The sequence below is a fragment of the Arachis hypogaea genome, chromosome 19, assembly GCF_003086295.3.
Source record: "Arachis hypogaea cultivar Tifrunner chromosome 19, arahy.Tifrunner.gnm2.J5K5, whole genome shotgun sequence".
Taxonomy (NCBI): Eukaryota; Viridiplantae; Streptophyta; class Magnoliopsida; order Fabales; family Fabaceae; genus Arachis; species Arachis hypogaea.
Genome location: NC_092054.1, coordinates 155,421,115 through 155,436,450, shown reverse-complemented (window position 1 = coordinate 155,436,450; position 15,336 = coordinate 155,421,115). Strand labels below are relative to the sequence as shown.

Below are 15,336 nucleotides of genomic sequence, written 5' to 3'. Positions count from 1 at the left end.
AAATTGTATTCGATCTGCTTTCTATATTAAGACCATCATAATCATTTTTTCATATTACATCATCGAAATTATAAACACAATAAAATCATGAAAAAAGTAATTACCATAAAAGAGTTAAAAAAGTATTTATTATTAAAATACTTTTGTCCATAAATATAATCAAACTAAAATAAGAAAAAATACTTAAACTAAAACAAAGAAAGCCTTTAAAAAGGTCAAATATCATGAATAAAATAAAATGTACTAACTAATTCACCCAAAAATTTCTTAATCTAAATCAGAAAAAACATATACTCCTGACATCAATCACTTATGTTATCATCCTTATCATCACTAGAGCCTGTCCCAAGCTCATCTTCTGCAGGATCAGACAAGGTTGAAGGAAGTGAGAGATTCAACTTTTTATACAAAGATGAATTGTCTTTTTAGTAGAACCAACTCTTTTCTGTTGAACCTTTAGTTGACGTCCTTGATCTTTTAACTTGTGCTCAACATCATTCAACTTAACCTTTTGCTCTGACCACTGAAGAATACATAAATCAAAACAAAATATTAAATTCAAAGACATTGGCAAATGATAGAAAAAGAAAAGTGTTAATAGAGTTGAAGAAAAACTACTAACAGTGTTGATAGGATCAAGAGTTTTATTACATGAAATAATCGCTTAATAGGACCCGGACAATAACTTCAATAAAAATCCATGTATAAAACAGAAAATAATATAGCAAGAAGAATGCTAGCAGCAAAACTAAGAAATCCAGATTTTCACCTCAATATCAGGACTTGAATATAAATATATATCTGATTTAATCCTAAGGCGTTCTGCTCTGTTACCAAATATTTGATTTAATCCTAAGGCGTTCTGCTCTGTTACCAATTTGCTCAAGGCTCTGTCACATGACACAAAACAAAATAAATGCAACCAAATTAGAGAAGGTTAACTGACTCTAAACTCAAAACACAGTCACAAATCAAATGTTAAACTTCAATGCCCACATCAGGGAAATCAAATATTATCCCAAACTACAATACCAGCAGGAAAGAAACCCAATAAAAGCTAACCTCTTCTTTCTTTCTATTTTCTCTATCCCACATGCTTTATATATACACATAGAAACTATGGTTACAAGCTTACATACATGGCAAACAATAACACTGGCACTTAAATTTAACTTGAAGATATTCTTGATTTTAGCATAATAATACAAGCACCGGCGGTTATTGGGGGGAAAAAAAGAGAAAAAGAAAAAAGAAGACAATTGAATTTAGAGAGAAAGTTACGTTGTGATATATATTAATTCCTATTAATTAATTAATGGAAGTTACCAAAGTTTGCTTGTTCTTCCAATTCGATACCAACCTCAGCAAACCTTTTCTCTTTGTAAACGTACCACTTAACAGCAACAAAGTAAATGACAACATTGATAGCACTCAACAAACTCAATTATATTGAATCAATTATATTAGATTAGATAAACGAATACCTTGATAATACACAACAGCATAGGTAGCAAGCACAACTAAACTTGATAATACACAATCTGCAACACAGGAACAGATTCACAAGAAGCCAATTCTCTGAGTTTTTTTTTTTTTCGGTAAAAATATTGGATCCTAACATATTCCTAAATTTAATATGCCAAAATTTAAACTTTCATTTCACATCTGCAACTCAGGAACAGATTCACCCAGGGAACCAAAATATCATGAATTCAATTATCAGAAGTTAGAATGCAAAATGAAGAAACAATAACACAATACCCACCAAGTTAACAATGAAAGTAAGCACCAACCACAAACCTAGTCATAATCAAACTCTAAAAATTTAAAAAACTCATCAACAAAACATAACAAACAAATTATCAAACAGAGAATATGCATAATAATATTTTTTCAGAAAGATATTTGTCCTCTTCTTCATTTTGGTTATGATGCACAACATACAAGACCAATCCTACAACAGTAGATAAGGCAAGGAGTACCCAGATCCAGCAAGAGAACCTTCACTAACCATGTGCTGAAAATTGGAAGCTCATCGTCGGATCTTTTGATAGCTGCACAACAGGTCCATCAAGCCCTAAAATCATTTATTCTCCAGCAATCAGAAGTATGCCTCAAGCCCCAATAGAATAAAAAAGGGGAAAACTGACCTGGAAAATAAGGGAAGTCAAGGGTTCATATTTCATAGCATGGTGGACGAAGTGAGGCCGCAGGGACAATGCGACGCGAACGGAGGCCGAAGGTGCAGGAACCGGCAGATGCAGACGAGCCAACGACGAGAAGAGAGAACGGCGTCGACGACAATTCACGACACACGCACAGGACTTCCGGAGGCGACGACGCAGTGACGGAGACAAAGCAGAGTAGCCGATGATCGTGGCAGCAACCGGGCGGTGGCGGTGGCTGGTGGTTCTTTTGGGACTGTGAGATTGACAGAGTAAGGTGATGCGCCAACGCGATGAAGGCGAACCACGGACATAGGCGACGGCGCAGTGAAGGAGATGTACAGAAGACGACAAGACGATGCAAAGAAACCGGCGACGTGCGGTGGCGGTGACAAACTGACTGAGAGAATGAGATGCTGAGAGCTTTGCCTCTGTGACTTGTGAGTTGTTAGATTGAGTCAGAGAGAGTGAAGGGGAATGGGGCTCCGTTTAGGGTTTTAATTTTTCCAAAAAGAAGAGTGGGGGAACGGCGTCGTTTTCATGGGAGGGGTTTAAAAAAAATAAAAATCGGACCGATCCGGTTTTTTAAACTTGCCGGTTCAGCGGTTTTCTAAGAACCAACCGGGTCAAACCGGTTCACATCGGTTTTTTCCATGTTTGGTATCTTTTTCTACCTGGACCGGTTCACTAGTTTTCTGGTCCAACCAGCCGAGTCAGTCCGGTTCTAACAACATTCGTTGAGAGTGAGATTGAGAGATGAAGACGGTGAGGCTTGAGAGATCAGGGATTTAGGTTTTTTTTTTATATATATAAATCAGCAAAACGAACCGGTCAGTTATTTAAAACTGCCAGTTGACCGATTTTATCAAAACCGTCAAATCCAAACCAGTTATCACCGGTTCTTTTCCTTCTTCGGTCAGACACTTCAACCGGACTGGCTACCTGACCGGTTCACTAATTTTTCAGTCGAATTAACTGGTCCGGTCCGGTTCTTAACAGTGATGAAGATGAAGGGCTCAGAGAGAGGACTGGGTGTGAGGGTTTTCATAGCAGTGATGAAGATGAAGGGCTGGGTGTCGAAAAGCTTTTGATGTATTCATTTGTATTTTTTTTTAATTTTTAATATATCTTAATCTTATATGAAAAAAGTATATGTTTTTGTTTTACGTGATTTTTTTATTTTTATTTATTATTTGTATTATTTTTTTAAAAGATTGGATATAATTTATTTTTAAGTTTTTATATATATGATTCTTTTAGATACACTTTGTCTTAAATTTTGAATTATCATAACGTAAATAATTAAAAGAATAAATTAAAAAATAATAGACTAATTTAAAATATAAACAATATTTTTATACTAAATGTTAAAGATTTTCAATAAACATTTGAAATTCGTTCGAAAATTGATGCACTTTCAAACAAAATTTACAAATGATGTTATTTTCATCCCAATTTTGCTGGAAAAAAGTTTAGCTACTTTGAAGGGTAAGCTATAGTAAAAGTATTTAAGACTAATTATAGACAAATTTGGGATAGAATTAACATTTTTTAAAATACGTCCCAAATCCGTCTGAAATTATTGCGCATATTCAGATGGAATACAGACAAATTATAGTTTTTGTCCGAAATATGTTGCTAATCTGTATGAAAATTTTGGCGCCATCCAAAAAAAATTTGGCGCCAAAATTTGGGACAAAATTTAGACAAATTTAGAACAGAATATATTATTCCAATGTCTCCACTAAAAGTTGTTCAACATTTGTCTCAAATTCGTCCGAAATAAAAAGTCATTCGGACGGAATAAATTTCGTTTGAAATTTTCGTCCGAAAAAGCTCTATTTCTAGTAGTGCTTGTATATGCTTCCTGGGACAGTGAGGATAATTGCTGGCAGATCAAGACCTTTATGGACGATCACACTTGTCTTAGAGAGACTAAGAACAGGCTAGCTAACAATAAGTGGCTAGATTGCAAACTGGTTAGAAAATTAAGAAAATATCCCAATCTTAAACATTCTGAAGCTGCACAATACTTTAAGAGCAAGTGTGACTCTAGGGGATATTAGGGCCGTAGTGTACAGAGATGCTACTGTATAGTATGGTATGGTTAGAGATTATGGGTTGACATTGCTGAAAAGTAATCCTGACTCCACTGTTAGTATTGGTGTTAGACATCATTCCAATCCTGATGAAGATCCAACTTTTGATAGGATGTACATTTACCTTGATGGGTATAAAAGAGGGTTCAAGGCTAGCTGCAGACCACTTATAGGCTTGGATGGAGCATTTCTAAAAATACAACATAGTGGTCAAATCCTCTCTGTCATTGGTCAAGACGCAAACAATCACATTTATGTGATTGCTTATGCAATTGTGTCCATAAAAAACACAGAGAATTGGCGATGGTTTATGGAATTGCTGCATCAAGACTTGGGTGATTACAAACAACATAGTTGGTGTTTTATTTCAGACATGCAAAAGGTATTGTTGTTATTTATTGATAGATATCTTAATTAATGGTAGTAATCGAAGATTATGAGATATAACTGCTAAATAGTAAATCTCTTTACTGTTGTTTATTGTTAGATATATTAATTATTGTTGTTTATTGTTATATATGGGTGCCGAGTAGTGAATCTATCTGTTTACTGCTATTTAGAACAATTAAGTTGTTGTTGTATAAACTAGATGCTGCATAGTTGATGGTTGCTATATACGGGTAGTATCTGTTTACTCTGTTGAGGGGCCAATGTGATGTCACTTACACAACTTTAGGGACCATTCTGAGTTCATTAATACAACATGATGGACCTTTTTGAGGCTCGATTATAAACTTTTGTTCTGACTTTTTGGTTATGCAGGGACTTATCCATGCAGCTCAGGATGTGTTTCCAAATGTTCATCACAGATTCTGTGTTTGGCATTTATGGAGTAACTTCAACAAACAGTAGAAGGATAATCAGCTTAGAGGTTTGCTTTGGGAGTGTGCAAGGTCTACGACTCAAGAAGGGTTCATTGAAGAGATGAAAAAATTGGAAAAGCTAAATAAGGATGCATGGACTTATCTCTACAAATGGCCAAAGGACTCATGGAGCAAGGCATTCTTTAGTAATACACCTAAAATGGACAACATCTGCAATAATGCCTGTGAAATTTTCAACTCACAGATCAAAGAACCTAGAGCCAAGCCTATTATCACACTGTTGGAGGAGGTCAGGATGTATGCTATAAGATCTATAGCCAGAAACAAGGTGAAATTGAGGAACAACATTGGGATCCTACCTCCAATACAGCGAAGCAGGTTAGAAAAGATAAGAAAAGAATAAAAAAATTGGATTCCCATGTGGTCTGGTGATGCAGATTATGAAAAATTTGAAGTTCATGGGTGGCCGACCAATATGGCTGTGGACTTGGGCAAGAGATCATGCACATGTAGTTTTTGGAAACTAAGTGGTATGGTCTTTTATGCATATTTTTTTATTGTTTTATTCATGATTTGCAATTGGAATTTTGTTTATGTATGGCTGTAAATTTCTGTGTAGGGATGCCATGTGTGTATGCATGTGCCGCATTGGCCAAGGATGGTAAAAAGCCAGATGAATTCTGTCATTATTGGTTGACCATGGAAGCATACAACAAAACTTATGCCTTTCATATAAATCCACTTTCTGGTCAGGCATTGTGGGAGAAATCACCACATAACAGACCTCAAGTACCAAAGTTCAAGAAGAAGCCAAGGCCAATTAAGAAGAAAAGAAGAAAGGATGTTGATGAGGAGCCAAGTAGAGGCAAGAAGCAGAAGATCTCCATGAAAAGAATTTATAAAAAAGGACATTGTCATTATTGTGGTGAAACAGGTCACACCAAAAGAAATTGTCGTAAGAGTGCTGTTGACGAAGAAATCAGCTGCTGTAGCTACTGCAGCGGCTGCTGATACTGATGCTAATGGAGGTGAGGTCAACAATTCTGCTCCAACTGCCACTGTAAATGGTGGTGATGCCCCACTTGTACCATAGGCTCAGGTCGAGATTCAGCTTGATCTTAGTTAGCCTGTTTTGTCAGAAACTGATGACTCTCAATAGGTTCATATTATTACTTACCCATATATATATATATATATATATATATATATATATATATATATATATATATATATATATATATATATATATATATATATAATTTGCTCTTTTAAATTTTCTTAGTCACTTCAAATGTTTTATGTTTCATACATAGGTGCAACTCCCTTCTGTTCGACTAACCAAATTACCTCCTAAGAGAAAGTTGTCCACACCCAAAAAGAACACTCCATCAACAAGTACCAGCTACTACCACCCAACCAACCAGCACCCCACCTGCAAGCACTCCATCTGCAAGCACTCTACCAGCAAGCACTCAACCAGCAAACATAATGAGATTTGTGCCTAATCCTAGATTTAAGCCACCTAGAACCAAGAATTAATGACTTAGATTATTATTTTTAGGGACAGATGGTGTCTTTGTTTGTCTATTTTGGTGAAGTAATTTACTTTGTATGCTTTCTTAATTAGGATCCCAGTGTTGGAGATTTTAGTATTGAAAACTTATGAGACTTATATTTTGACAACTCTGATATACTTGGTGACTATTGTTCTAGCTTTATCATACCTTATTTTGGATGTATTTTCTACATTATGAAACATGAATTATGACTTTCTTGAATTGATCTGTGTCAAATTTTTATTTTTATTTTGTCCTCTTATATGCAATTAAGATGCATTCCAAACACTGTCCATTTCTATTTTATTGACAAGAATTATATTTTGGATGAATATATTAGTACTTCATATTGTTTCTCCAATTTCTAAAATATGCAAGTACAGTAGTGTCAAACACTTTAATTTACATTTCTTTCAAATAAACTGACAGGTACAACTACAGGAACAACATATGCATGCCATTTGTTTTTTGCCAGATACAATTGGCCAAATTGCCTATCTAACTTTAAGAGAAAAATAGCTACTGTAATCAGCAGCATAAATACAGACACCAAAATTCCACCTACTTTTAGAACCCTAACTTCATACTCTAATCTTTCAAGTTTCCAAACAATCTTCATCTTCCACTCTTTATTGTCAATTGAAGGGCTTGTTCTGCCATCACATGTTATCACATCTTCTTCCAGAATTTTATCTACCCACAGAAACAACCTACACCACCTCTTACCTATATTCTGCACCCAAAAAAGTGAATCAACCAAGTTTATATCTAGAATTTCAGCAAACAACAACAACAACCACTTATATTGTAGTTTGGGCAACCCACGAACGGTCTCTTTGGATTAGAATCTGTCGCTGACCATCGCAGCACTGATCTCGACCCGCACCCATACCATTCTGGCAAACGTGAATCCTTGTTTCTGTTCATTCTCTTCATAGTGCTTCCAAATGATCGTGGGTTGTTCGAGCTCCCAACTGCATTGCTCGCGCTAGCCATTGTCGTCTGGCTATGAAGATGCTGAAGAGAATCCAAGCGAAGAGACTGTAAGAGAAGAGAAGGGGCACTGGAGATTGATCTTCAAATTTGAAAATTAGGGTTTTTAACTTCAAATTAGAGACCAAATTGACTCAACAAAATTTACTCATCCATGTCAGCTAGCCGTTAGCGTCGCCAGCGTGTCACCCTATTGTCCAGATCAGCTTTTCGGTAACGCCAGCTGAAGAAAATGTGCCGGAAAAATGAAACTGAGTCTTGGAGTGCAATTTCAAGGACAAATATGGATAACTATTAAATTTAGAGACTACTGTACTATGAAGTACAAATATAACTTCAGGAACCACTCTAAGACTTAACTTCATCCAGACACATAATTAAAAGTTGTCTAGAAAAATCACATGAGGTATTTTCAGTATTTTTTTCTTTTGTTTTTCTAGAAGTTATTAACACTTTTAAATAATAAAATTATTTGCATTAATTATTAGATAAAAGTTGTATGATTAAAACAAACTTCAATACTTGCAGAGTAAAAAGATAAATATTTTCTTAATTAGTTCCTAAGTTCTATTATTGGTCAAACAATAATTAAGAGATCGAAATACTAGGAAATTTACAACAATTTAATATGTAGTTAGGTACTATAGTCTTGTACATTAAAACTTTGAATTTTCATAAGCCTGATTAAAATTAATTTTTAAAATATAACTTTATAAAATTCGTAAAAAAATTATGTTTAATAAATTAAAATAAAAGTAACTTTTAATAAGCATGAATGATAAAATTGACTTTTTTTTAAAACGTTAGTTAAACCCCGTTATTCATAAAAAAATGATAAAATTGTGTTTAATATAATTGTTTTTAACATTTAAAATGATTTTGATGTACATAAATATAATAAAGAGTATGAGCAAATATAAATATTCATAAATATAAGATTACATTAGATTTTTAAATTTTAAAAATACAACCCAATTTGAAAAAGTAACTTCATATGAATTTTAATTTCAAAAGCACTTTTAATTTTTCAAATTAAAAACACAAATACATGATAATCCGATTTACTTACCAAATATAAAATAAGAATTTAAGCTATGTAAAACAAAATTATTTACGCTTGAAAGGATTTTTATCTACCCCTAATGATGAATCAGTCAATTAAACAAATTTCAGATAAAATAGAATATGATTCTCATTTATATCCTGAACTAATAACTGCAACAAAGGCGATGGGCATGGTTTCGGATTAAATACACCTCTTTTCTGATGAATCATAAATCAAAATCAACTAGCAAGTCAATTAAGTGTTGATCATGGAGCTAGCTAGTTAAATAATTGATGATGCATAGAATAGTATTGCTGTTCAAATCAATCACATTCTGAAATAAATAGGTAGATTATCGTTGCTTAGTCACATAATAATAATAATATTCCAGAAAAAGGAAAATAAAGGGAAAATGCGTAACCTACTAAAGCGGCATTAATGTAGATGAAGCAAAAACAATACACATCTACGTGATTTCAAAAGGGGTTTGCTTTGTATAGATATTGATATTGATTCGTTACGTTCCCCCTCATTGTGAGAGTTGGCAGTTCACACTACTCATGGTCATGGCCTCTCAGTCACAATCTAGAACGAACTAACAAGTTGTATTAATTTCGATCATGTTCGTTTTCGCTTTCTTCTATTGTTTCTGTTGTTAGCCGACTTAGTAGCCCGCGTTTGCCATAATCTTTTATGAGTCTTGAAAAGTTTGGTACTCACTTTCACCATCCCCCTACTACTACTACTCTTTTTTGGCACATAACTTACCCATGTTTATTTTATCTTCATCGTATATAGTTAGTTACCTTAGCTTCTTGCCCCACCGTCAAAAAGAGAGCGACATGGTGTAAAACAGGGGATATAGAAATGTTCAATGTCCATCCAACTCTAATTAAAGTCATGTATGTACTCTTTTTTGCTTCCTTAAATAGTGTTTCTATCAAAAACAGTGATAGCTTGTACATCAAAACCCAAAGACTTAGAGGCTCTTAACTTTTCAAAGTTGTTTTTTTTTTAAGAATTATTTTTTAAAAATCAGTAGCTTGGTCCATAAAATTAAAATAATAATAATAATACACAAATATTAGACAACTAATTTTTTTTAATCAAGTACAACCAAGTCAAATTTATATAACGCCTTTGCATTATTATTTTCGTTCTTCCTCCTCTTTCTTCTCTTCCTCCACTTTTATTATCATGATTCTCATCCCTTCCTCCTACTTCTCTCATTTGATTTCTTTTTCTTCTCCTTCTTCATTCTTCTCCTCCTCTTTTTTTATTATCATCATCATCATCACTATTATCATCATCTTTTTTTTCTTTATTTTTGTTCAATATCAAACAATTAGTTTAATAAAAATAAAAGTGACACATAAATTTTCGGTTAATGACACAAGAAGTTTGTTGAAAACGAAAATGTTTGGTAACCAAAGAAAATCAGCCAAAAACAGTCATAACTTGCCTTATTTAGCATTCATTAATTGTTGCGATAATTAATTAATGCTAAATAAGGCAAATTTTGGCTGTTTTTTTTTTTGTTTACCTAACATTATCCATTGAAAATGACATTAAATTTTTTGTTAAATCACACAAAAAATCTTTAAAAAAATCACAAATTCAAAATCTTAACTCACTCAAATAACAAAATACATTCAAATATGTTTTAGAAAAAAAATACAATAATTTATTACAAATGATATAGAGATAGTTAGACCTTATATATATGAGTTTAATACTACTCAATTAACTATGATAAGAAAAATTGGCTAAAAAATTTTTTTATATCACGGTTAAAAAATTTTGGTTTCAAAATTAAGAATTTTTTGTGCCACAATTAAAAAATTTCAGTGTTAATTTTTAATAAATTATACAAAATTCAAAACTTTCCTTTTTGTTCTTCTCCTTCAATAATCATATTCTTCTTCTTTTTCTTCTTGTTTCACTCTCTTAACAAGGACTTATGTCATTGTTAAGAAATTTTAGTGTCAAAATTAAAAAAAATTTCTGTGTCATAAACAAAAATTTTGATGCTATTTCTAATAAATTATGTACAATTTAAAACTCTTCCTCTTCTTATTTAATCTTCTTATTTCATCCTCATAATAAGGATCTAAAACTTCATATGCTACTGTTAAAAAATTTCGGTGCTACTTTTCTAAATAAATACTACAAAATTCAAAATTTTCTATCCTCCTCTTCTTTTTCAACATCATTTTTTTTATTTTACTTACTCATAATTCTTCTTGTTTTATTCTTTTAAAAAATAAAAAACAAGAAAAAGAGAAAAAAAACCGAACAAAGAAAAAAATAAAAAATACTACAATAACCAAAAAGAGGAGGAGGAGAAGAAATAACAAAAAACACAACAGTAACAAAAGAATGACGATGAGAATGAAATACATAAAAAAAATAAATGCAAAAAAGAAAAAAAATGTGTGATTTATGCACATGTTGTGTGAGTGGTTTTTTTGTGTTTGTTCAACTTAGTTAAATTCAGTAGATAAAAATATTAGAATGTGTAGTGGAACTAATAATATAATATTATTTTAATCAAAATAAAAAAATTTGCACGCCACTTTCAAACGAATATAATTTATATCAGAAATTTTCGTTGTTAGTTTAAAGGATTCAGTCACAATTGTTTTAATATTTTAAATTTTTGGATGGGTAAATTTTTAAATTTGATTTACACTAAAATAGTATAAAAAATTAAGAATTTAGTACCTCCGCTTGATAGTTGGCCAACACACAAATTTTTAATTATGCAAATTTTCCGAGTCATTATTAAGAATAATATTAGATACTGATGAAGGTGGGAGTATATATGTCATGTCTCCTTGTCTAATTCCTAACATTGTTCGTCGGTTCAAGGATTTGAATAGCAGCAGAAATATATCTACTTGTATACACTTAAAATGCTAAAAAACACCTTTTGATTGTTGAAAAAATACAGAGGTCTATAGTAGTGACAAAACGCAAGAGTAAAATATAGACGTTTAAGTTGGTCCAAATTTCCAATGATTTAAGGATGTATACACTTTTGGATGTCATAGATATATAATTGGTGGTCTGGGGGGCCGGGTAGCTAGCTAGCTGCCGATGATCACATATCTTGGCATTTTCTACTACTTAGTTTATATTAATCCTATATATATATGTGAATGTGTCAATTTTGTAGTCCCATCACTTGTATTCTGAAATTCACGTTAAAGCATAAATAAATGTTCATGTGATTTTCCCCAATTTTAACCTTTCTCTGGTCCAAAGTATTAATTGGATGATCATGTTCAAATCCCCCACGCCCCAATGAAAAAGCTCCAATGATGCATGGACCATGTCAACAAAACCCCATTGGCAACATTGACAAAACCCAGAGTGTAAAACAAAAGAGAACCTTTCAATTTAATGCATACACACAGCACCAAGGCGACAGAGCAATTGAAAACCACCATATCATAAGAAAAGGATAACTTGCCAACTGCATATCTGAATATATATTAGATATTTTATTACGGGTAGGTATTTCTAATTAAAGCAAGTCATGATGATTATTTTAGTGCACAAACAGGCAATTACTAATTTATTATCACCGGTTTAATAATGTTACAGTGATTCGATCTGACGACTCAATTAATTACACAAATACATACACTTGAATTACTTCTGACACTTGATGATCAAGTCCTAATTACAAGCTTAGGAAATTGGAGTTGTATTTTGAATCCACAAAGAAGTTGCATGCAAAGTGTCTTGTAAGTCGATTGAAAAATAACAATAATACAAATATGAAAGATAACAAGTATGACAGACAAATCACAGGGCTTAAAACATGACTAATTTAATCATCATCTTGATCTTCATCGAAAGAAAGCAAGAAAGGCTGTACGTGTGTAAGAGTGTCTAGAGCTTAACGATCTCAGGAATGTGAACAGGGTAACGATCAATGCAATCAGCCCAAGGTCCATCAATGGGGGTCTTAATGGTCTTGTTACACTTCCACACGGCGCTGTTGCATTTGAACCCACTCCCGAAAGCAATCTGCCACACCCTATCCCCTTTCTTCATCCTCCCTTTGGATTCAATGTAGTTCAGTTCATACCACAGAGAAGAAGACGAAGTGTTGCCGAACCTGTGAAGGGTCATTCTGGAAGCTTCCACGTGCTCCGTCGACAGTTGAAGATTCTTCTGCAACTCGTCGATAACAGCGCGTCCACCCGCGTGGATGCAGAAGTGCTCGAAAGCTTGCTTGAAGTCAGGGATGTATGGCTTCCACTTAGGGTTGAAGATTTTCCTCCCAATGAGTGTCAGAAGGAAGAGAAGCTGCTCCGATGCCGGAAGAACAAGCGGACCCATGGTTGTGATGTTGGACTTCAAAGCTTCCCCTGCAATGGCCATGAGGTCTTTGGACAGCGAAATCCCAACCTTTCCTTCTTTGTCTTCTTCCTCGAACACACAACGGTAGGCTTTGTCATCGGCACCCTTGTGAGTTCTAACCACGTGGACCAATCTGTACTTGGCTCTTCTCCGTTCCGATCTCCGGTTCGACAAGAGGATGGCGGCGCCGCCCATCCTGAACAAGCAGTTCGGAAGAAGCATGGCTCTCTCGTTGCCTTGGTAGTAGTTGGGCGTGATAATCTCAGTGCTGACAACCACGGCGTTGGAATTGGGATGAACCTGAAGAAGATCGCGCGCTAGGTCTATGGAGATGAGACCCGCACTGCAACCCATCCCCGAAAGGTTGAAGCTCTTGATGTTGCTCCTGAGCTTGTACTTGTTGATAACCATGGCGGACAAGGAAGGAGTTGGAGAGAAGAGGCTGCAATTCACTATGAGAATGTCGATATCCTTAGGCTTGAGGCCGGTTTTCTTAAACAAAGAGTCCATGGCTGAGAAGATGACAAGCTCGGCCTCGCCGCGAGCCGCCTCCATGGTAGGCTTGGGAGGGATGTAGTGAATGGCAGGAGGAAGACAGGTCTCTTCGCCGAGGCCGGAGCGCTCAAGGATCCTCATCTGGAACTCCACACTCTTGGGGTTGTTCTTGAGGATGAGCCTTGAGTGCTCCATGAAGGTGGCGAAGGGGACCCGGCATGTTACCGGTGGCTTGAAGCAAGCATAGTCAACGAGGTAAATTGTGCGTGGCTTTGACATGAAGTAGACGGTGGCAACGAAGATGATGAGGAAAGCGGAGCAGAGGATCTGAACGAGGTTGAAGTGCAGGGAATTCCAGAGATTAAGGATCTCTTGGGGGCCTAAGCGTAGAATCTCAATGGAGACTCCCAGCATGATTGGAACGAGGGTGAGTGTGATAATGTGGTTAACAAGGTATTGGTATCCAAGCTTGACATACTTGAGCTTCACGGAGTTGGAGAAATCCGGCAACATGGGAGGCATCTTGATTCAGAAGATGATGGAAGACAATGTGAGTTGTGAATTGTGATTGATGGAGTGGGAGGTCTGGTTATAAAGGCAAAGGGGGTCTCCATGGGGTGGCAGATGAGTCGATTTAATGTCACACTTCACGTCACTCAACGCTCACTTAACTTGCTATTAATTTTCATAACTGCCCTCTCTTCCTATCTAACTATCGCTAACCTGTACCCTCTTTTATTATTTCCTTACGCTTCTTTCTTTCTAAATTATTACCTCCCAATCAAATCTGCTCAACAAAATCATTACATATTACTCCTATTCAAATAAAGCATGAATCAAAGTAAAAAGGATCAAACATTGTACTGTATTTCTTTTTAATCATTGAAATATCTCCCACATATGGAAATATAATGATTCTCATCTGTATATGACTATCTAATATAGATGCCCCTTTTAAATCAGATTAAGACCAAGTCGCTAAAGTCCATGTCAACACTAGCATTGACTATTCAGAGTTTGTCAACAATCCATATAGATAGCATTGACTAAATTCATTTATCCATTTAGGCATTGTTCCAGGGGCTGGAAATGAGGCTATTTTAGAAAGAGTAGGCGCAAATGTTGATGCTGTATCATGCTATCTGGGAGCAATATAATAATATATGTTTTTTTGTGATCGAATTGAAGGGCATTGATGTTTTTGTCATAATATAAAGGTGACTTTGTGGAATGTGGATGCCACGCTAATCATTTTTCAGTAATAGATACCTCATTGCAGTTTTCTTCGCAAGAGCTTCAGGTTCAAGGTCTATCTATTCAAATTTAAAAGTTCACTCCTACATTTGATTTGTTTGGAACAAATGGTAAATTGTGTTATACATATGATAAAATTATATAAAGTACAAAATTTTATGTTATTGATATATACCCTATACCTCGGCTAAATTAAACGAGAAAATGGCAACATACTAATAATTCGGCAACAGAAGAGATAAGGTCGGCCATGCAGAGCATCAGTTAACAATTATTATTATATAAAACCAACCATCACACATATTCACAATACTAAATTTCAGGCAATAATGTTCTTTAAGGATGTTTCTGATCTTATATTATTTATGTCGATCTTTTCCTACTTTTTTAAATGGTGTTACTTTATTTTGATTTTTTAAGTTGGCTACAGAATCTATTTCCAATCCAATTTTGAGATTTGTCGGAAGTATTTACTAACCACTTCGCTACATCAAAAATATATGTTCATAGATCGGACTATCTTAACACCAG

General features: G+C 34.5%; 1 protein-coding gene across 1 annotated transcript; it reads right to left on the bottom strand.

The window, feature by feature from the left end:
* Nucleotides 1-12,230: 12,230 nt before the first annotated feature.
* LOC112776175 (3-ketoacyl-CoA synthase 6) lies at nt 12,231-14,769 on the bottom strand. Its single transcript, XM_025820215.3, has one exon. The coding sequence runs from the start codon at nt 14,071-14,073 to the stop codon at nt 12,583-12,585; it is 1,491 nt and encodes a 496-aa protein (XP_025676000.1). The 5' UTR covers nt 14,074-14,769; the 3' UTR covers nt 12,231-12,582.
* Between the last annotated feature and the right edge of the window lie 567 nt (nt 14,770-15,336).

What these genes read in the sequence shown, in the direction of transcription:
- LOC112776175 (XM_025820215.3), bottom strand. Translation starts at nt 14,073, where the DNA reads ATGCCTCCCATGTTGCCGGATTTCTCCAACTCCGTGAAGCTCAAGTAT.